A 23,179-nucleotide genomic window follows, 5' to 3' on the forward strand; every position below is an offset into this window, starting at 1 on the left:
GAAAAAAATTAAAGCCGTTGCACCCAATGTGAAAGCTGTCGGAAATGCAGAGCAGTGATTCGCCATAATGGGCTGTAGCGCTGTTATCCGCTCACTGCTGCCACCCAACGCATTTCAAGGTTCCCACCTTCTCAGTGCTCGCGCGCCCCCTGCCTGAAACGACGCCAGCGGGAGTTAGGAACGCAACGAGCGTTCCTAACTGAATGAACGGTGGCGCTGCCGATTAACTAGGTATATTTTGCCTCAAATGTTCCTACACTTTTCTTTGCGCTAAACAACGGGGAGATGTATGACAAGCGCCAGCGGTTCACGAGTTTCGAACGCTTCTGACCATATATAAACCGCTTGGCTTTCGAAACCTCTAGGTTACGCTGCGACGACAGCCGCTACGGCGAAATGCCGTGTGGCTCTACTTGGGTCCAGCGAGCGAGCTACGACCACAAGGTGAGCCCCTGAAGTGCTCTGCGCTTAAAATTGCGCCCGAAAATGAACCAATAGCTAGCTTGCACTGGCGTCATTGTAGCTGACACGTTTCAGCACCGCGTGCAGCATGAAACGCCGCAACCTTAATCACTGCTGTCACCTCAAGCCGCGCTGGAAAGCTGAGAAATACAGTGCGCCAGAACGAGTGGTGGTGACGTCATGTGCGAGCCATGTTTACGGCCGCTTTTTATTTTTATTGCCTGGTTTGGGTCAATACATACATGCAAATCATCGACTAAATTACACCACGTGAAAAAACACTAGCACATACCTTGCTAGTGTGTAAGGTTTAAAAAGGCGGTAGTCTCGCCACACTCTCCAGCACAGTCAGCCACTCGGGTGGACTAGGCTCGGCTTTCAACACCTCTACTACGTAGCGGACATTTTCACAAAAGTATTCCCTCCCTGGCCTCGCATCGGCATCATTGTACCGACGAGCCATGCGAGCCTTCCATATACCGTGTAGGGCCAGTAACATTATGAAGTCGTATGGAACATCCCCTTCATTTTCTATGGCTAAAAACCGAATTCCATGTTTACGGCCGCAGCTGTCGCATGGGATGGAGATTCGGGGGGATAGCACCGGGAAGACAGCTCTCCCTGCATCCCTTTATGTATAATTACCAAATCTTCGGGATGCCACTGGCAGGATACAATTCAGGCGGAAAAGTTCGTTCTCAAGCGGATTTACGAAACCATTATGCCTCCCCATTCCCTTGTGCGTGCACGCAGATGAACGTGGAACTAAATGCTGAACCGCATGCCGTATTTTTGGACGCGAATTCAGCGCGCCAGTGCGGTGCACGCGTTTTTTTTTATACTTGCGGCGGCGATTCCACCTCGACGGCTGTTTTCTGTCTCCGGTGGGTAGCGACGTGCGACTGGCGCGACAGTGGGAGGGGCCTGCCTCTTTGCGCCCACAAAGAGAATTAGGCGCGCCTATGGCGGCGGTTTCAAAGTGTTAGCAACTGACTGGCCCTCTTACAAATGTTTAGGCTTACCATAATACAAACAAAGAGGCCATAACAATCTGATCCCCAGTACCTTACAAAGTTCGTTACGATCCAAACGAAAAAGACCATACAGCGATCATAGAGATATCAAGGCTGGTCAAAAGGATCGAAGACAAGAAAGATTATACGTCAGAAGGAACGACCATGCACTGTAATAGATTATTAGTATATTGATATTGTCATTAATTTAGGCGGTCTCAGAATGTAACGCAGTTGTTGAAACACTTTTTAATTTGTTTTCTGCTCACTTTGACTAATGTTCTCATATTTTGTTTTATAATGTTGCGTATCATTGTTTTATTTGCCGTATAAGCTTCCCGTTGTACTTCAGCGGTACAGGATGGCATTTATTTTGTTTTTGCTTTTTTAAACACACAATTGCTACACAAGGTTTTCACGTGTTTGTGTATGCTGACTCGGTGGGAAAGAAATGCAGCGTGCGGTCAAATGAACCCGACTTGCCTGAGGTTAGTGCCGCCATCTGCAGTCTCAAGGAACAACCCCCTGGGGTCGCTTGATACAAGCTTGGCTAGATGGGCTCGCTCTAGGCATTGCCACACCTCGCGGTCCGAGTGAGAATTTGTGGGGTCCAAGTTCATTCGCAGGGTTCCTCTCACCAGGCTGGGATCCTAGAAATAGGTGAAGCGCCAGCGTCAAGCCGTGGAGAATCACTTGTTTGAAACGAAAATGCGGAATCACTTGAGTGATTTTTTTCGATGCTAATAAGTTACAGGGACTGTGCAAGACTTCTGATAAACGCTTTCACTCTTTTCTTCGCGTCTGGAAGCACTGAGAAAGCTATAGTTTTCGCCAGCATGGAGCGGCACTCCGTGATTTGCTCGTCACAGCAGATGCGCCTACCGTGTTTTATTTGCTCTTGTGGAATTTTTAAAAGTGGTTAATGAATTCGTTTGTAGCTGCGAGGGAAAGCCAAGAGCCGCTACATCGCTGTAGCCACGTGATACCAGCGGTCGAAGAACGCCAAGAATGGGTAAGAGAGACAAATCTTTTGAATAGTCTTTTGAAATAATCTTTTGAAGTTATCTGATGGGCAGAGAGCAGCAATATTTGGCTGAGGTACTTTGCGACCGCTGATACTAAGTACTGTGTGTGTTTGTTGACAACGTTTTGAAACCATTTAGGATATCAACAAATGTTGGAAAAAGTGCTGCAGGCTCCCTTTAAGCTTCGACTTTAATTGTAAAACGCGTTAGCGTTATGGGGCCCCTTTCGCATTGCGTTATCATTCGCTCGTAATGCTCGTGAGCCACATTATGACTGAGTCATCGTGACACAACCCTCGTTTATTTTTGTAGTGCCCACGAGCGGTGAAAACTTTCCGCTCCTGTCCGCAAGCCATCTGTTGGGATAGTGCCTTACAGTCCATCCGGGGAGTTTCAACGGGCGCCACAAAGGTGCGCTAAAGGATTTTCCCCTTACGCCGAGTTTTCGCTAAGGCTCAACGCCGCTGAAGACGTCAGCTTTTCCGCTGCACGGGGAACTTAACGCTACGCGTTATAAGGTGGACACAACTTCTTCGATGTCCGTGTACCGTGCCACTAAGTTGATGAAGGTCTCTTATTCTTCGTAGACAAGCTTATCCGGTATCCAGTGGCTCCTTCAGATTAGGCAGGCTGTATGCAAACACGGCCGCCAGGAAGGAAACGACATGAGACTATAGACAGTGCAAAACGTGGTGGCCAGGTGCGGCGCACGGTGAAAAAGAATAACGTGAGCTGTTTGCCGAGTGCAAAATGATTGCCCCGGTTTTCTGTTGCATCGACAAGTAACGGTAAAAAAAATGTGCGTATACTGGTCAATTGCATTCGTAAACCGTGAGAGCAAAAGCGGCATGCATTGACGGAGGAAGTTGCATCACTTGAAATGCGCCGTTCCATTTCTTCAGCAGAAAAAGTAGGTAACACTTTTGCACCAACAACCTATATATCACCTGAAAAGTGTTCCTAGCATTATAACTTTGAAGAAAAAAGGCGGCAAAATATTGCGTGACTAACCGGAAATTCGTAAATATTACCGTCAGCAATACAATTACATCCAGAAGGCAAATGGTGAATAGACAGAGCTGGTGCATCTAAAAAAACGCGTTCTTTTCTTGCAACAAAATTCACCCCATTCATATCTTCAGTTTTTATTCTTCATATTAGGGGAACTACACCAATTGCTTCGATTTTATGTATCTGTAACTAGCCTTTCGCTAGGAATTCGAATGCATACTTCAGCCTTTCCATGAATTAAACGTTATCGAAAAAACACACTCGAGCGCATTGCCAGTTTTAATCACCTGAGGGATGACCGTAATGCTGCGTCGTAGCTTGCGAAGCGGCACGTCAGCTATGTCGATGTCATCGATGAGGATTCGCCCCTGCGATGGTCTGAGCATGCGCAGGAGGGCCAGCACCAGCGAAGACTTGCCTGCTCCCGTACGGCCAACCACGCCGACCTGAAAGTTTGGTTGAGCTCTTGGTACTGGGTATCCGGCTCTTTCACTTCAGTGGGCTTGTGATACACAACGGCACACACACCAACGGGACAGTTGTCCAAGGCACAATAGTTCAGTAAGGCTCTATTACACTTCCTCACTTAAGTAGGTAACTGGACGCAAAACTTGTGAATTCCACAATGCACTAGTAGTGGAGGGCTTGTTTTAAAAACCAAATTTCGCTTCCACCCAAAACGTTCAGGGAGAATACTTGATGTTGAACCAATATGTAGTCCGGCTGACAGCTTAACGAACAGTCTCGGCTGTAATCGATTATCTTGGTAATAGGCCAGTACGGCTGTTCCACGAGCAGTAGACGGGCCTACACGAGCGCCTTCCTTCTTTCCCACTTACCTTTATGCACAGCCTTCACTATATGCCACCATAGCGAATTGGAAAAAGAATAGACCCGGACACTTGAGAAAGATTTAAACAGCCATACTGACACTTGCACTGGCTTAGTCTCGCAGCGGGCTTGCGAGCGGTCTCAGGCGAAGGCGGTCGCGTGAGCACGCGCTCACATGTCTCGGATAGGAAAAAGAATAGGAGGGTGACGTGGGCGCACTTGGGCAGTGCTTCGCAAAGTGAACGCCACGCTGGTTCCTTTTGTCTTGTTTTGGTCACAAGGTCACCCATAATAAAAGTCCTTCGTTTAATTGTCATTCGTGTATACGCGACAATGTAATGTGCATGAAGGTGTCGTCGCGTAAACTACTGATGAAAAGGAGGAGCAGGTACTGGATATCCGGACGTGGGGCGGGTTGCCGGAGTCGACAAAGCTTAGATGGATGCGCGATTGTGACACCATTACACTCATTTTTGGGAGGCAGTTACAATGTACGTTCCTGGTTTTCTCACTGAAACAAGGCGCCTTGAAGCTGCTCAGCGCGATTAAGTGAAGGTTGAAAATTCCAGACTACAAAGGAAATGAAGGGAAATCATCTTCATTAAAACGTGGACAAACCATATTGGTGAATATTCAATATTTCAACCCATGGCGTTGAAGGGGCCACGCAGACATGATACAAGTTCGGTTTATTAAAACACTACTTCGTCCTGCTAACAATCATACCATTTTTATCGCAAACTACAAAGGAAGAATGAAGATATTCCGCACAGCAGATGCAGCAGTGGCGACTCCACAGCCACTTTCTGGCAATTCCTCTGTGACGTCACATAATCTCGTTTGTGCGATTGGCGGCCGCCACACAAGTAACCGTCAAAAGACATAACTGTGGGGTGCAGTAGCATGTGCCTCTAATTACGCTTGATTGTACTGCTCGGCCACTAACTTATCGCTTGGATGCAGTTAACACAACAATAAGTAGGTTTTCAATGCTGTCCTATACTGCGTCACCGCTGTCCATATTCCGTAACTGCGGAGCGAAATTTTAGTATTTCATTTTTTTTGTTTTTTTTTATGGTTGAAAATTGTCTTTCGTGGCTAGTTTCCAAGGCTAGTTCTATAAAACTGAACCAAGTTGAATTTTGTCTTCACGGCACCTTTCAGTTGGGCACATCGAAAAAGGAGTCACATACCATCGGTGCTAATGGTGTTCCAAGCACGTTTGAATGACGTTGAACTTCATTTTTCTACTAGCAAACTCACCTTCTCCATGGGCTTCACTGAAAATGTGACGCCAGTGAGGACGTTGGGAAGCACTCCAGGTCGGTAGGAGGCCGAGTAGTCCTGGAACTCGACTTTCCCTCCTATCGGCCACTTCGACAGGGAGTCGGCCAGTTGTCCGCCGCTGCTGTCGTCTCTCATTCCAGCGGGGTCACTCTGCGAAAGTTCGCCATTTTTGTTTAAGTTTCGGCAATCGCCCATGCTGGTGTTTTAGGGCCATACACTCTTCCTTCAGTAGTTGTGCTAAGGGCCAAAGTGGTGCTCAGATATGCAATTTACTTCCACAGGTTTGAGAAACACAGGAATATAACAATTAATCGAAGTAAAGACACAAATTAGGAATTGATCTATCAAGGCAGCATCCTACGGGACAAATAGCATTATTGCTAGGGAAGCTCGCGCAAATGATTTTCTGAAAAGTGTCCACATTATACAAACTGATCAGTACCACCTTAACAGAAACCTCGATGTTTTGGACGTTTATTTCCGAACGTCGTAATTTTATTTCGCGTTCCTGTTTGTATGGTTTCCTGTTCTAAAATTGTGAGAATAGGATTTCTATCTTAGAGATTGCTGCGCCCAGGTACTGGTTCCGCTGGAAGTGATAGCCTGAGTTTTTTCTTGCTTTCCTGAAGCACAGATACTTTTTTTCGAATTCGAAAAACTTATATTTCTCTTCAAGCGAGGGGAGACTGGGACTAAAGGCACAGACTGCCTGAACGACGTCCTCAGCCCCCTACACATTGTGTCAGCAGCCCTATGTCGCCAGCAAAACATTTTCGGGCGCATCAGGGTTACACCAGTGATGAATTTTGTTACACAGAGCACGCCAATGTATTTTATGACTCAACCAGCCTGTATTTGAGTGATACGTACGTAATTTTTTGTCTGATGTTAAATATTGCTTCAAGCGGGTAATTTGTTTCTGAATGTCTGTTTTTGATTGCAATTAACATGTATGTTCGAACTGCACGAGGAAATGGCCTAGACAGCCTAAATTATGAATTAGATTGAGCCCCCCCCCCAAGGATTGTTCATAAAAATACAATAATCAAATATGTGCCTCGAAGGCGTGCTAAACATTGCTACCGTAATTACACTAATCTCAGCAATTATTGACATTTTGAATGAGCAGAGTGATTTACGAATAACGTGTTATTCCCGAGTCTAACGGGAGCTACTTCTTGCGATAAATGTGTACTCCCAAATTCACAAAACAATAGTAGGCATCCGCGAAGTCTTGATTTCACGCATTTACACGCATGCTTTTTGCCATTCTCAATCCCGGAGTAAAAACATCGTGTACGCGACTTCATAGTTGGTCGTCGCCACCGCTCAAGTTCTACCCTTGTGGCAACTAAGAAACACACACCGCGGGATAACGTGAACGACTAACTTAATCAGAATAATTTTGGTCCATTTGTTTTCTAAACTGTTATGCACAAAACTCGTATTGCTGAACAAAGCAATCCCCCGTACCTCCGGAGGAAGCTCTGTGTACTCGAGGCAGCGTTCGTAGGAGACGACCATTTGGAGACAAGTGAACAGCATCACGCACAGCATCATCATCGACAGCGGGACCTGTGTACACGTCGGAGAAAATAATCAGGAATCGAGGATGTGGCTGTTAGTTTCGAGAAGTCGAGATCCAGACCGCTACTTCGTCACGTCATCATACGGGAATTTTAATAGCTAAGCATGCGCTGCAATATAGGGGTAGATTAAATTGAAAGACGTTTTGTGATATGATTGAGCGAAACTGTGAGCCATGGGGAGACATCCTAGTTCCGTAGTTCACGCTTTGCTGCGGCGGCTCGGGCGCGCTTCACGAGAAACTCCCTATTCGCGAGCTGGCCACTGTACAGCAAGCTTTGCCACAACTCAGGGGTGTGTTGGTTGGCGGGGGAGGGGAGGGGGTTATGGCCCAGCCAAACCAAATGAATTGCTGTATTCTGGGTGCCGGGAAGAGTAGATCGTTGGGGGGTATGCGGCAAGGGAAATAGAATGAAGGAAGGTGTTGTAGGTGTTGGAGTTCTCGCCAAACGCTTGCGTCGGCAGCACGTAGGGATAGATGCGAGGACGGTAGCTCCCTGCGGGAAGCTCAGTAGTGATGGAGTATGTCGGAGTAGCTGCCGCTGAATGGTTCGTCGTCTTCCCCTTAATTCTGGGAATACCCGCTGGGCGCGGTTGTGGGAACTAGCATAATTCTCTAGGAAAGGAGAAGCATTGCTTCTAGAGAATAATGACAGAAAGGTCCGCTGTTCATCCCATCAGAGGAAAAAAAGTCCCCTTTAATACTTTTTATGTTTCCCAGCGTTACCCTCGGGAACGTGGACGAATGGTTTTATACGGGCGATATTTTGTACAAAGCGGACTTTTATTTCTGACACTAAATTGGCGAGAGAACGTGGTTGCAATATTTGCATTCCCAAGGGCAGTAATCGCAAAATGTTTTGCCAAGCGTAGCCATTTCCGTGCATAATCCAGCTTTGAGGCACGCTCTATTCTGTTGTGGAGTCTATTGTTCACCACAGCCTTTTTGGAGTATCTTTAACCACTACGCGTGGCTACACTTCTAGGGACCATATAGTGGAGACAGATGTAAGCTTTTAAGGACCCCTGGGCCTTCAAATCTGGGCCCATCAGGTCTGTGCATACAGCGACTAAGCACGATTGCTTAATCCCGCTTCGTGCATGTTTGCAGCGAAGCGGGATTATACGGGATTATTGGCCTTCACGATGGCGAACTGTGACTGGGAATGGCTTTTGTCAATAAGTGGGAACTTCGGCGACACACATGATCAGCCTTAGTGCAAGAGATGGATTTCACAAAAAGCGAGACAGATAGTCAGAAAGAAGACCCCAGGGAAAGTAAGGCCAAGATTTCTACAAAGAAGGAAAGTAACGAAATTACGCAATAGATGACCACGCATATAACAATTGTAGCTATTTTCTTAAGTCGTCTCTGTTGGCATGAACAAACTAAGGCTGTGCAGACCACATTGAGGAATTAAACTTGCTTATTTTAAGGGACCTCGCAACGCTTTTCTCAACTTTTTTTCTCAATTTTAAATGCTTTCAGAAAGTAGTAAACAAATGCACACAGTACACAAAATAAGGGGTCACAAAAAACCTCATGCAAAAATTACTGCTCTATGCCTATCAGGCAAATTGGATACCTGCTCAAAATATTTACTCTCTTTTCCGAGTGTTGACGTCCTTTGAGCGCTCGAATTACGTCACTTACTCAATACAGCTGCTTTTGGCCGCTTCTGTTGTAGCAATCAACGCATTGGAAAGCCGCTAATTAAAAAAAAGCCACAAAAGCAAAGCAGTAACGGGAGATGTATTTGGTGCGACGAGCAAACCACGCAGTGCCGCTGCGTGATGTTAATGACTACAGCTTTGAATCCACCGCGGTGGCTCAGTGGCTAAGGCGTTATGCTGCCGAGCACGAGGTCGCTGTTTCGATTCCCGGCCGCGGCAGCCGCTTTTCTGATGGAGGCGAAAAGCAAAAGCACTCGTGTGTACGAGATTTCGGCGCACGTTAAAGATCCACAGGTGGTCAAAATTAATCCGGAGCCCCCCACTACGGCGCGCCTCATCGCCTGCGTTGCGGCAGCGCGTTAAACGCTATAATCAATCAATCAATCAATCAATCAATCAATCAATCAATCAATCAATCAATCAATCAATCAATCAATCAATCAATCAATCAATCAATCAATCAATCAATCAATCAATCAATCAATCAATCAGCTATAGCATTTATAATGCTTTCATAAACGGAGGAAAGAGGGAAAGCGTTTATCGGAAGCGTTGCAGAGTCCCTTTGGGTGTAGGCGGAGCGCAGCCTTACCGACATGGCGACGCTCAGGGCCAGTCCGAGGCTGCTGGGGTCGAGCCCCTCGGGGCCGGCGAACACGGTGTTGGCGAGCAGCGTGCACAGCACCACGAGGAAGCCCGACGTGGACGACAGGAAGCGGGTGAAGAGGAAGGCGAGGCCGAAGCCCGCGTAGCCGCGCGTCACCTCGTCCGCCAGGCGGCAGAAGTGGCGCTGGAAGCGTTCGGCCACGCCGTAGGCGCGGATGCTGCTAAGCGCGTCCACGGTCTCGGCCACGTGCTGCAGCAGGCGGGACATGGCCAGGCTCTCGTAGTAGCGGCCATTGTGCGATGCCTTCATGGCGAGGTTCTGTGAACGGCAGGTCAAATAGCAAGCGATTGATATGAAGGCATTATAGTATACAACTTAGGACACAGCCAGAACGATTACACTTCGCCGTTTCAATTACTTGGCTTCCTTAGCTTCCGGTTTAAGGAAGGCATATTAACACCTCATTTCCTATGCTGGACCACGCAGGCTTTGAACTGAGGGCAGCTTTGGGCCCTTGGTCGGACCCACGCCAGGCCGTGCGGGCTACCAAAGCTCTGTTCGGGCTCTTGCGGAGCACTGGCATTGAGGAAGTGTTGTGATTAACTTCGCTGCCTAACTCTGTGTATGTGTTTGAGAATTCGTGCGCATCACCTCACTTTCTAACCCTACCCTTGACAGTGGGTGGCGACGCTGACCAGCTCCGACCCCTGCTCCCAGCTTCGGCTGGTGAATAGGGCACGAAAGGCCGGCTACAGCCAGGGAGTCCTCGACTGAGGACACCCCTCACTGGTCCGGAGTGACCGCAATTGTAATGTATGGGATAAGTAATGTTTTTTCCTCCTCATACTTATCTAAATTCACAGACCTCCATGTTTTTGTTCGTCATACGGCGTAGCTAGCTAAGCGAAATGGATCGGCCAACCTCGATTTTACCATTAAATGTATTCTCTCTCTCTCTGACTCTCAACGTACGTTTATGAAAGTTACCCATCCTGAAATACTGTCCGTGTACTTTTCCCCACCGAATTAGGTATTTGCTCACTCATCCCTACCTTCTCATGTAATAAGTGATCTTTTTATGCCGGCAGACGTTCAATGCAATATCACATTGCCGCTCATGAAACTTCGAGAATTCATCCACGAGCTTAGCCTGCTTGTATTCGTTTGATGTTTTTTCTTTAACCGAACGCAACTTGTAACGGTCAATGCACACACCTAATGCTCAGTGACTGTCGGAGCTGGTGCCGTCCCTGCATCACATCACATGCTTCCTTAATTTAGTTACCTGGCCATTGTTCAGATATTCGAGGATAGCTCCAGTACGCCCACACACTCACTGAAACTATTAAACACTGACAGCAAGACTATTGTAATGTATAATGCTGCTACAATAAAAAAAAAACGTTTATACAGCTAAACATTACGTTTAGAGATATATTATATCTAATGGTGCACCAATCGGTGCACCATTTTGCTTGCACAGGGTAGTGGACCTGAACACACATTTAACAGTTCTCAGTGCTTCCATTCGCAACTGCGCAGTAAAGAGTTAGCGTCAGTACGTTACCCCAGGTGTCACGTGACCACATGTGTCACGTATTATTTACACGTATTTTTTTCTAGTTAACAACCGATGAGGCCCTGTATGGTATATTGTTGTTGCGGAATCAGCATAGTCTTACAGCCCTACAGCCAACAGCTGGCGATGCCACTCGTAGCAGCCGGGGTGATTGTCTGTGACTTTTTTGACTTCAGGCTGAAACCAAATCCGAGTGCAGTGTCAAAACCCAAGGCTTCTTACTTCGTATTGACGCAATAAATGACAAGCCACAGAATTTCTTGATTTGACAAGGACATATGGTCAAGGGGGAGAACAAACAAAAAAATCAGCTAACAAAAATGACGCTACGGAAGGCGAAAAAAAAAAAAATTTTGCGTCCGCGACAGGACTCGAACCTGCAGTCTTCTGATCCGAAGTCAGACGCCTTATCCATTAGGCCACGCGGACAACGCTGTAGACGGCGTAAATATGTTCACTGTCAAGAAGTTTAGCCAACTGGTGCACTGGGGTATTGCATTTCCCGTGTGGTGTCACGACCCAAACATAGGTTTTGTGGCAATTGCTTGAGAAATATTTTTGCCAAAACCGGCAAGGTATGGCAGGTATTGAGAGGAGGACATACAAAGAAGCTGAGAATATCGGTGCGAGAAATTATTTTGTCAACCACGAAGCTGTTTAGCAAATCATTATTTTTTGTGTCCGCATTTAAAAGTTCCAAGAAATTGCTGAGTGCACGCACGTGAGCGCGGGTCTCCCGGCGACCTCTCAAAAGTAAAAAAAAAAACCAAGAAAATGCCTAGCGCTCGTGTGTGCGTGCATCGCGGCGACCGCTCAGCGTCCCCGACGCACATTAGCAAGCCAAGCATGCCCATTAGAAAGATTGGCCAAGATTGCCCCCCCCCCTCCCCCCCAAAAAATCTCCAGCGTTCCCCCTAATCGTGGTAACACTTGCTCGGAACGAGAAAGATACGTCATAGCATACACCCCTCCAATGATTATTACTTTCAAAACTGAAGGAACCTCACACTTATCGCAACCTCGATGGAGTAAAGGTCATTGCGGCAGAGAAGAAGAAGCTAATCGGCTGCAATCGTGCAGACGTGATGGTCGTGAAAGTTGAGCGCAGCTTCGCTACCTTCAAGTTTTACGCGTTAGTGTGAACTTCCTTCATTTTTTTTTTCAAAGGATACAAAGACGCCATCTTACACTTCAGCGATTTACAGCTAAGAAGCTCTGCTGGACTATTACACTGGAAAACAGGAGGCGTCCCAATGGCATAGAAAGAAGCATGTCTCAACCCAATCGCCAAGCGCGGAAATTACTGAGTGGTCCTGCGGTACTTCCTTCTATATCTCTGACATGCACCATGGCACAAACTTTCGAGCATATGGTTGCACGCTGCCCGATTTGTCAACTAGAAAAGGATCATGCCTTCACTCCTGTTGAAACAGGTTTTCGGACACACCTATACTTCCGACAGCCTGCTGATGATCATTCATGACATTAAAGCTGCAAAGCAACCAGATAGGCTCGGAATTTTGCTGCTTATGGACGCTAAGAAAGCGTTCCTACAATGCCCCAAAGCGGGAGACCTCTCACTCTTTCAATAACGGTTCGGGCCGCTTGGTGATACTCGCGGCCTTTCAAACACTTCGCGCAAACCCCTGTGGGCTATGAATCTTTCTACTGTGGCATAATTGTTGTAATTATGCTGTAGAACGATGGCGAGCTGCACTGGCCCATCCAATGTTCACACAATAATGTTCATCATCCGTCATCCCAGCAAGACACTCTCGGCAGACAGATGGCGCAACTTACCATTCCGAAGAAGGCGAGCAAGGTCACCAGGGCCGTGATGCCGACCACAACGGGGGACTGCGTGCCGATGACTGCGATTTTGGCGAACGTGATGAGCGCGTTCTGGACGCACTGCTTGGCGCTGAGGAAAGTGTTCGCGTCCATGGCGTCGATGTCGGCCGAGAAGCGGTTCAGGACGCGGCCTCGCGGCGACGCGTCGAAGAAGGACACAGGACTTCGAAGCACGTGGCTCAGCATGTCGTTGTGCAGAGACCTCGAGACCCACTTGGCCGTCACGGCCAGAAGGACGCCCCCCAGAAGGCGCAGGAGCACTGCGAGACACACCAGTGGCTGCAGTGTGCTGTGGACAGGAATTCGATAATAACGTGCGCTAATAACTAGCCCCTAAACATGCCTTTATTAACTGTGGACAGGAGTTTACCGTCTACTACCAACTAGCGGCGTAAGCACGCTTAAAACCTTGCAAGAGGTCTGTGTATAGTATAAAGCCCATTTCCGGATCAATACACATTGAAGGTGTCATTTAGACGAAATACTGGTTTGGTTTATTAAAAAGAACTTTTTGTCTCGACAATAACGATAAAAAAATTTATAGCAAACTTTCCACCAGTAGCCTATATTTTAGGGAAAACAGGCGAAGCAGTGGCGACCACACCAGCGACTTTATCGCCGGGTATATATGACGCCACAAAACGTTGTTTTATTGGCGGCCACCTACAGAAGCCACTACCGAAAGGCATGACTGTGCGAGGGCCTCCAGTTTCGCTTGATCGTACCGCTCGAATGCTAACGCGCAGCTAACACTCCGATAACAGTCATTAGGATTTCATCTACTGCGTTATCTCTGACGTCGTATGGCGCGAAGTTCGAAAGTTTTAAATGCAGAGCATTTCAGTAACTCACGATGTCACCCGCGTTGGCGTCCGTAGTCCGCATCGCTCCCCCTACACTATATAAAAAAATAATACTTACCGGCGCCAGGTTTCGAACCAACGACTCTGCGGGCGGAACGCAAGATACATGGTACCCTACCCACTGCACCACAAAGCCGACACAGAATGGAAGGTTACGAACACGCCTTATATCCTTGACTCATTCAACCGTCGGCCACAGGTGCGCCCTCTCCCCCGCGTTCTCCTCGCCTTCTCTCCGCTCGCAACGCCCTCTCTCGTCGCGTTCGGTTCGGGCGCACAACAGGTGGGGACGTGCGCAACACCCTCTCTCGCCGCGTTGGGTTCGCGCTGATCAACAGTCGGTACGCGCGCAAGAACAGCTGGGGGCGCTCGCATCGCGCTCTCTCGCCGCGGTCGGTTCGCGCTTAAACCACATATGTCGTTCGCGCGTGCTCCGGTCGCTAACGTCTGTGGCGTGATCGTGATGTCAACATCACGCGTTCGTGTGGTGGCGCGATTTTGGCGCTATAACACTCTCTCGCGAGGGGCATTGGATTGGATTCGATCGGATTGACTTGGCTTGGCTTGGCTTGGCTTGGATTGGTTTGGATTTGGATTGGACTAAAGTGGATTGTGTTGGATTGTGTTGCGTCATAGCCGCTCCACGTTGCGTCATAGCCGCGGCAGGGGGTTCACGGCACGTTTCACGTTTCACCACCGACTTCATCGACAATGTCTACGCTGGAAGACAACAATTACAACAACAACCAATACGTAATCCATACGACTTGCAGGCGCGCCCCCTGCGGAAATGCTCTGCATTTGATCGTGCCCCTCGCCAGGGGGGTGTTTTTTTGCGTTCCAAGTTTAAAGAATCCCTTAAAAGAGTTGACTGATACTCGGGTTTATTGCGCCGACGCTTCACAGGCGACCAGGCGTGCCGTAGTGGAGGGCTCCGGAATTTTCAACGGTTTTCTCTGTTTCTGGTTAAAAACCTCTGTTGTGGCTGTCATCAGTGGAATCTTCATTGGGTATCGTTAGTTGTGGCTATCGTCACTGGGGGTCGTCAGTGATGAGCATTACCATCTCCGATGCACAAGGTCACAAGAATAGCCACCCAGGGCTTCTGTTGCGTCGACGAGGCTTCATCGTAGCCAGCTGTGGTTGCATCCGTCCAATCCTTGATGACCAGCTGCTCCATCGCAAAGGCACAGGCAGCGCAAACGAACACGAGCACTCCTAGCGGTGCCGGCCACCGCGATAGACGGAACAGGCTTTTCGTCAACTGCCACGCTGTCTGGGGGGAGTAAAAAGAAACGACCTCGTTATTAGTGAAAGTGAAATCAGGCGTTACTGCTCCACAGATGTAATTACTCTCGATGACAGTGGTAATATGCGTGTCAAAACGTCGAAATATTTTTTTCTCGCCAACCAAAAATTTGTTCGGCTTCTTGCAAATCTGCGGCAAAACAATATTCCTTGAAGCAGCTTTTTCTTGGAGGAAATGGCGCCAGCCTTCGTGGAAACGGCATTGTCGTTGCTAAAAACATTTGTAGGAAAGTAAACACATGAGTGTCAGCCGTGCCGGCTGCTTTTACGATCGTGGAAGCTTTGCGCGGCCTCATGCGTATTAGTTCTTTAATATGCGCAGTTACTAAGGTAATTTTCCAGTTAATTTGCATATGCCGTATGTGACACGTTTTATGCGCAACCACGAAAGCCTGTGAAGGCTTTGAATTCAGTCGTTTGAAAGGTTTGGTTTATTATTAAGCCGTAATTTGTTCAAAAAAAAAAACAAAAACAAAAAAAAAACCAAGAGGGCAGGGTGAGGAAGAGATAGGCGTCGTACGGTTCCATAAAAAAGGTAGACCAGACAGCAGCACGATTGGGGGAAAGGAAACTGCAACGCGCTTAGCTAGAATTGGCAGAATTTAGCTTTAATGAACAATTTATGACTCTACAAAGGGTAACTCAATGTAAATGACGGCCTGCATACCTGCGTTCTTATTTCCTATCGCCCCGAAATATACAAGCCATCGCGAATTTCACTTGTGCCTCCAGAGCCTTAGGCATGCCGCAAGACTTGAATACAAAACCTGCAATCAGGTTCCTCAGCTGACTGGGCCCACAGGATAAACATAAGTGCAGTGCCTTCCAGTGCATGCATTTCCAATATGCAGTGGTTTTTCAGTGGAAAAAAGCACCAACGGCGAGTTTGTGGTATTTTAATTAAGAATGCTTACCCCAGTAAGTCTTAGAAAAGTGGCGCCAAAAAGGGCCATGAAGCCAAAATACAAGTTAGGTTAAGTAAAATAACTTAATTGACACAGTAATACTGAATCCAATTTTAAGGCAATCTTCCAGGAACTAACCAAGATATTAACAAACACTAATGAGGCAGTGGAAGCTGCCCGGTCACTTTCTGGACGTCACAGAATAGTGCTCGCGTGTTTGGCAACCGCCGACCAAAGTCACTGCAATGAAAGATGAGTGGTGATTGTAGTGGTTCCTCTAGTTTCGCGTGATCGTTACACTCGTATGATAACATCCAGTTCATACGCTGACATCTATGTCTTAGTGTTTATTTCTACTGCATCACTGCTGAGGTTTTGGAAATTTGGAAGTTTTTAATATTGCTGTTTCTTGGTTGAAAAAACGTCTTCTGTGGCTGGAATAGAAATGAGTGAGTTAGCAGAGGCTATTTCGTTCAATCTGGATAAAGCAGTAATTATTATTTATGGTTCTTTTATAGCGTGCCTAACATAAACTCGTGTACACCTGTCAGAAACTTTGGCTGCAATTTCAAAGGAAAGTTGAACCCTGGAGGTACTCGATGCTTGGGTTATTTCGTATGGAAACTCCGATCATTACGGGTCTAATAAAATTATTCGCCTAATCAACGCTCCCTTGATGCATAAAACTAGACCTTTTATTTCTCTTTGGAAAATATTGCGGCCTAGACGCATAATTTTTTGATGTGGTGGAAGTGGGACATTCTTTCCTTGTGACAGCTCTACAGCTTTTCATTCACCGGCCATTCTTTTAACAGAGAGTAGAGGTGGCCATAGGTACGATCACCTGTTCACATTGACACTTAATTGATATATTTGAAGGCTCCACGCTGCTATTATTTCGAATATGAGCGTGAAAAGTATTACGTCCACAAAATTGTTAAATGATGACACAGAAATAGCTGAGGCCAGATGATGCTAAAATTTACCCACGCTTTCTCCCAGTTAACTAGTACATTCCTGACGGCATTTCAAACCTTTAATTTTAGGAATGAATTCACATGCTCAGCGCTTACTTTTGTGGACACCCCCGATTCCTCTTCCGTTATTCTCCCAACGGTGTCGTTTTCTTCCATTTCTTCAGTTGGTGGGCTGAAAAAAAATATGGAGGAGACAATTGGCTCCAAGTTCAATGAATTTCATGCTACTAGTGAGATTAGGGCTGGCATACGTCTAAATTTCGTACGGTTCTGCAACTCCTACAATGATCACAACACCGTTAGATATAGTTATCATAAGCGTCAATTGTGATATCTATTGCAGGACATTTAGGAATGCCTGAGCACTAATTTTCTTTCCCTGGCGAACATGAGGCTCAGCGTGATGCGCATGCTTTGCTACGGGTTTAGAAGCACACAACGCGAAGTTTCTCGTACGCCTATCCCCCACCGAGCCAACCGTGTTGTAATGCAACCTGGAATTTGTTTACGAATCCCGTAAGCGGATATTGTAGTATAAGACATCTGTAGGCTCCGAACCCAACAGTAGTAGTAGGAAATTCCTTTATTGGGGAAAGGTAGGCCGGTTGGCCAGAGGGTAAAAATTACCTGTACCAGTACGTCGGAAGTGCGGGTAGTCGCAACGACGTTCAGGAAAATCCGATCGACAAGAACGTTCTTTCGCATAGCTCAGCTGTAGACGTCGAAAACCAATTCACATGCTGCGCAGCATTTTCACCTCTCTATCCTTCCTTCGCCATTCTGGGCAACGCTTAATAAGGCTTCGGTTTTACAAGTAATTTGTAATCGTGTTACATGCAATTATCACAATATGAATACTGTACTCAAATAAGCAGCATCGTCCAAATGTTTAGGCGCCTAAATTTCACCTACCATTTTCTGGCAAACTCACCATTACCATATCACTAACAATACCAATCGCACGCTCGATTACCTTTGTCGCAATTTCTCAATGACCTGTCCCAACATAAAGAAACTTCTGTACAAAACACTAGTACGCCCCACGCGTAACAATGCTTCTTTTGTCTTGGACCCTGGCGAAGACTGCCCAACAAATGCAACAGATTTTGTACACAGTCGTTGTGCTCGTTGCATTATTACCAACGGTTGTCGGACATCGCGAGTAACATTTATGAAGGCTACCTTAAATCTCCCTCTTCTCTCACACCGTAGGAAATTATCACGGTTAGAACAACTGCACACAATTTATTACTACAATCCAAAATTTAAAGGTAAGTTTCTCTCGGAACCTTCGTATATATCATCTCGTACCAATCATCGCCATAAATTGCTTCTTCCATATTTCCGCAAAAATCAATGTTCACTCATTTATTCCTAAATCTGTCAATGAAAGGAACAATCTACCGGCATCAATTGCTAGCATATCTGACCCGCTTGCATTTAAAATTGCAATAAAAAACATTTGTTAATCTGAACTGTTTGTTTTTTATTTTCCTGCTTTGGTAACTTTTACTGCATGGATATTCTGTATTCATTCCACCTCCTCCTGTAACACTTTCGAGCCTTTTAGTACAATAAATGAATGAAATGAAAAATAGCCTGTCATTGTTACCCCACAAAATAACGGGCGCTTGGTCCATTTAGATTGTTTGTGCACGCTGGATGAAAGATCCTATCACATCGTAAAACTTCAGAAATCTAAAAATGTTTGGTGTCGCAGGTGGAGCAACTTGGCAGCCGCGGTCTTTTCGTACCGGTATAAATTGGAGGAGGGAGCCGTGAGAGCCAGCAAGCTTCAGGGAGTCCTGGGCTAGGAACGCTTCCTGAAGGGTTGAGGTCCTATCACCATAAGCTGGATCAAAGCTACATGTTTATAGGTCGATCATTGCAGACATAATTTCCCACCTGAATACAAACAACCCGCTAATAGACAACCAACATGGCTTCCGTACTAACCATTTATGTGACACCCAACTATTTGAATTGCTAACGGACCTGCACGATTCTATGAACAACTCTCGCTACACCGACGCGATTTTTATCGACTTTTCCAAGGCATTCGTTCGCGTGCAACACAAACGGTTAATGGCTAAAATCTGCAATCTACATCTAGATGATAAAACAACCCAGTGGATCAAGGGCTTTCTTAATAACAGGATTCAGTCAGTCAAACTTAACAACGTTGTCTCTAGTCCCAACCCCGTCAAGTCTGGAGTACCTCAGGGTTCCGTGCTCGGCCCTTTATTGTTCCTAGTCTACATTAATGATATCGGGTCCAACATTAACTCTTCACTGCGTCTGTTTGCCGACGACGTCGTCATCTACAAACCCATCTCTAAATCTAACGACATAACCATCTTGCAGTCGGGCCTGACAAAATTATCGGAATGGTGCCGTATATGGCAAATAAAAATTAATGTTAGCAAAACCAAGCATGTCCGTTTTTCATCTGTTGGAGATCCTTCGCCTAACGTGTGTGTCATAAACAACATAGTAATCCAGACTGTTCCATTCAGTAAGTATTTAGGCATTCTTTTTCATTTCGATTTATCTTCGACTAGCCATGTAGAATATATAACCGGGAAAGCATTAAGAAAGCTCGGCCTCCGTAAACGTCGTTTGAAACTCGCGAACAAAGACGCCAAACTTCACGCATATAACGCAGTAATCAGGCCAACCTTAGAATATGCTTCAATTGTATGGCACCCGCACACAGCAGTTCTTATCGAGATGCTTGAATCGGTTCAAAACAAAGCCGCACGGTTCATCTCGTCATGCTATTCCCGTTATGAAAGTGTGTCATCCATTAAGCAAAGTCTAAATCTCTCCCCACTTGCCATGCGCAGAAAATTTTCCCGCTTATCCTTCTTCCACAGGTTATACCACACTGATTCGCCATTTCGTCGCACTTTCATTCACCCGGCTTCGTACACTTCCATGCGTATCGACCATGATCATAAGATAGAACCAGTATTTTCTCACACAAAGAAACACCAATTTTCCCCTCTTGCTTTGTCAATAGATGAGTGGAATTCACTACCTGCTAGCGTTGTCGCACACTCTCTGCAATCAATTTTTCAAACAGCGTTATTTGCTTTTCTTGAAACCGATAACCAATTTTAGTCATTGTAATCTCTTGATTGTGTAAAAATGATAAGTACTGCTTTCCCAATGTGTTTTCTCTGTGAATACTTGTTGCGGTATTTTCTGTATTTTTTTGGAAGTCCGACTGAATTTATTGCTGTACCCTGTATATTTGAAGCAATTTTTTGTTGCTATTACTGCTGTATGTCACCCCCATTATGTAATGCCCTATTGGGACCTTAAGGTATATAAATAAATAAATAAATAAATAAATAAATAAATAAATAAATAAATAAATAAATAAATAAATAAACTCCTTCACAGGAGGGGCCAACTGCATGTTTGGCGGGAAGGAACATTCATGCTACGCCACAAGGTTCGCACGGTCTTACCCGGTCTTGGTGAACAGTTCTGAGGGTCGTTGTTCAAGAGCTTTCCGGAAGTTCTGCGGTGACTGTGGGTCCTTCAGAAGATCTTGCAGCGTGTCGTACACCCGGATATTTTTGCCATCCACGATAACTAGTTTGTCCATGTGGTGTAAGTAATGTCCTTGGTTGCATACCATGATGCGTGTCTAGGATAAAAAAAGATAAAATATTATTGAGTTACAACAGTGACCCGCCAAGTATACAAGGTCGTTTCATTCAAGAAACACTACACATACACGCACCCGCGCAGCACGCAGACAGACAGACAAACAGACACGCTGAAATAAACTTTTCGGTTTGGAATCAGCTTGCACATGCAACGTTTATGTGCCACAGGCGCTAATTATTCCAAGGTTTATCATTCAAAAAAGCATTGTCAAAATTTGTTGCAAGATTTGCCGTATACTAAGTTATCCGTTAGAGGCATCAGTGCGAACTTTCCAGTTTTCTGTAACTACCAACCAAAACATGAAAAAAAAAACCGCAGTGGTGTTAGCCCTATAGTGTGTCGTGGTCACCTTCATCTATATAGTCGAACCTGGACATATCAAACTCCAAGGGGATCGCAAAAGAGTTCGATATATTGATAATTTGATATGTAAAGTATTTTTTGCATAGGAGTTCCAAGAAGTTTCGACATGGGATTTCGATATATACAATAATTCGGTACATCTGGGTTCGATATATCCGGGATCAACGCTATAAGCAAACTGGTGATGTCGATATGCATGCGACAATTTCAAGGATGATCGAAACTGGCAACTTGGAACTTGTCCGAAGAGCACAGCGGCTATTGTAAAAACTTGGTCTTTGTACTGATGAGAAAAAATAAAAATAATAAAATATAAAAAATACGAACATTTAACTATTAGAAGTAACACTAAGATAGCATTAACTAATTTAAATTGAAAAATATTACGTCATATGAATAGAAGCGATATAAGTATCGACGTAGAGCCGCGAGATTTTTTGATAATATCGGGGAAGCGTCGACCGGCGGATAGGTCAGCGCCTTATAACGATAAAAATTGGCGAAACAAACGAAGGTATATCGCACAGTGCATGCGGGAACGAAGCCGCAAGTGCAACTCTCGTCTGTTAGGCTGTTCCCAAAATCACGACACAACCCCTTTTCCCTGCTAATCTATAGGGAATCTTCATTGCCGGGTGGTTACAGTGATTTCTTGTCCAAACTCCGTCCAAAGATTTCGGGCATGACCTCTATGGCACCCTCTTTTATACGCCGCCGCGTCCATGTTTGTGAGGATTCCCGCGTAACCTCAATTTTGGGATTTCATAACCTTTTTTTTGAGAATTGCTGGCATTCTTTAAGGTTTTCACTAGTATTAGAGACTATCACCACTATTTACCCTGCTAAGTTCTTCAAATATCACGATAGAATTTAAATGTTGTGTAGTTTCATTCTGGGGACACTAATCTTGCGTCGGATGTATGACCGCATCATTGAACCGTGCTTATAAACGACACAACGACTTCAATGATATACCCGCCGCGGTGGCTCAGTGGCTAAGGCATTGCGCTGATTAGCACGAGGTCGCGGGTTGGATTCCCGGCCGCGGCGGCCGCTTTTCTGATGGAGGCGAAAAGCCAAAACGCCCGTGTGTGCGAGATTCCGGCGCACGTTAAAGATTCCCAGGTGGTCAAAATTAATACGGAGCCCTCCAGTACGGCGCGCCTCATCACCTGCGTTGCGTCGGTGCATTAAACCCTATAGTCAATCAACTTCAATGCTATGCGCAAATGCTTTAGAACTCCGCCAAATGGCGGCAGTGCTAGGCTGTAGAAGCACCGCAATTTTTTAGAAACATAGACATAAATTTTTCACTAGTCTTTAACCAAGCGTGTTTTTCAATGTAGACAAAAGAAAGGAAAACGCCATATTCCTTTTGGATTAATCACTAACGAGCTGTGTTTTCTTTAACGTCTTCGTGTCTTCTCAGCGCAAATTTGACCCATGCGAATATATTTCCGGTTTTAAGGATAACATGCTGATATTACGACCGACATTACACCTCTGATGGAAGTCACGTGCATATGACAGATATTTGACTGCACATGGGCATGCGAACACCGTCAATAACTATCTTTGGTGCAGGTTGGCTTTAGCTGCCCTTGCATTACTAAATACATGCAACATACATACGACACGCTCCTGCAAAATTGTTACTCCGCGTAGGCCATCACATTAAATCTTTACAGCCGAATGAATGGGCACAGAATACACTCAAGCACGAACGAGTGAAGAAGTTCGACACACTGCGCCATGACTCCGGAATAAAACAACTTTTACACCTAAGCTAAGCGTGTGCTTTTTTGTGTATCGTCTGAAATTTGCATGAGGATATTCAGGAAGGAAGAATTTAGAAGAAAGGCAGGAACGTTAACCTGGCTAGAGCCTAGTTTGCTATCCTGCACGTGGGAAAGGGGAGATGGGCAAAAAAGAGAGGGGAAAAAAGAGGAAGAGTTGGTCCAGACACGTATGCCCAGCACTAAGGCACTGACAGTGATTGACAGTGGAGGCTCTCAGTCTATAGCCTAGTGTTCAAGTTCGTCGCCCATAGAAAACGTAATAGTTCCTTAGTCGCCTTCTGAGCGGATGACTGAGAAGGCCAGTGGCACAGAATCTTCTCCTCCGAAAATGGCCGCCGAGCGTCTAAGTTCCTCAG

At 45.9% G+C, this 23,179-nt stretch overlaps 1 protein-coding gene and 1 non-coding gene across 2 annotated transcripts in view; both read right to left on the bottom strand.

Annotated features, from left to right (window-relative positions):
• The window catches only part of LOC144158457 (ATP-binding cassette sub-family C member 2-like), a 112,593-nt gene that overhangs the window by 10,857 nt on the left and 78,557 nt on the right, over positions 1-23,179 (bottom strand). Inside the window, exons 17-25 of the mRNA XM_077689337.1 lie at positions 20,457-20,638; positions 17,077-17,152; positions 14,853-15,066; positions 12,877-13,187; positions 9,483-9,815; positions 7,103-7,204; positions 5,606-5,779; positions 3,799-3,957; positions 1,959-2,125 (exon numbers count right to left, since the gene is read on the bottom strand). Of these exons, the coding sequence (XP_077545463.1) occupies positions 1,959-2,125; positions 3,799-3,957; positions 5,606-5,779; positions 7,103-7,204; positions 9,483-9,815; positions 12,877-13,187; positions 14,853-15,066; positions 17,077-17,152; positions 20,457-20,638 (1,718 nt within the window). The remainder of the gene's footprint in view (positions 1-1,958; positions 2,126-3,798; positions 3,958-5,605; positions 5,780-7,102; positions 7,205-9,482; positions 9,816-12,876; positions 13,188-14,852; positions 15,067-17,076; positions 17,153-20,456; positions 20,639-23,179) is intronic.
• On the bottom strand, positions 11,433-11,505 carry Trnar-ucg (transfer RNA arginine (anticodon UCG)). Its single transcript has one exon. It is a non-coding gene; the product is annotated as a tRNA-Arg (tRNA).

This window comes from Haemaphysalis longicornis, unplaced genomic scaffold, assembly GCF_048455015.1.
Source record: "Haemaphysalis longicornis isolate Haplotype H1 unplaced genomic scaffold, Haemaphysalis longicornis Haplotype H1 scaffold_10, whole genome shotgun sequence".
In the NCBI taxonomy this organism is placed as follows: Eukaryota; Metazoa; Arthropoda; class Arachnida; order Ixodida; family Ixodidae; genus Haemaphysalis; species Haemaphysalis longicornis.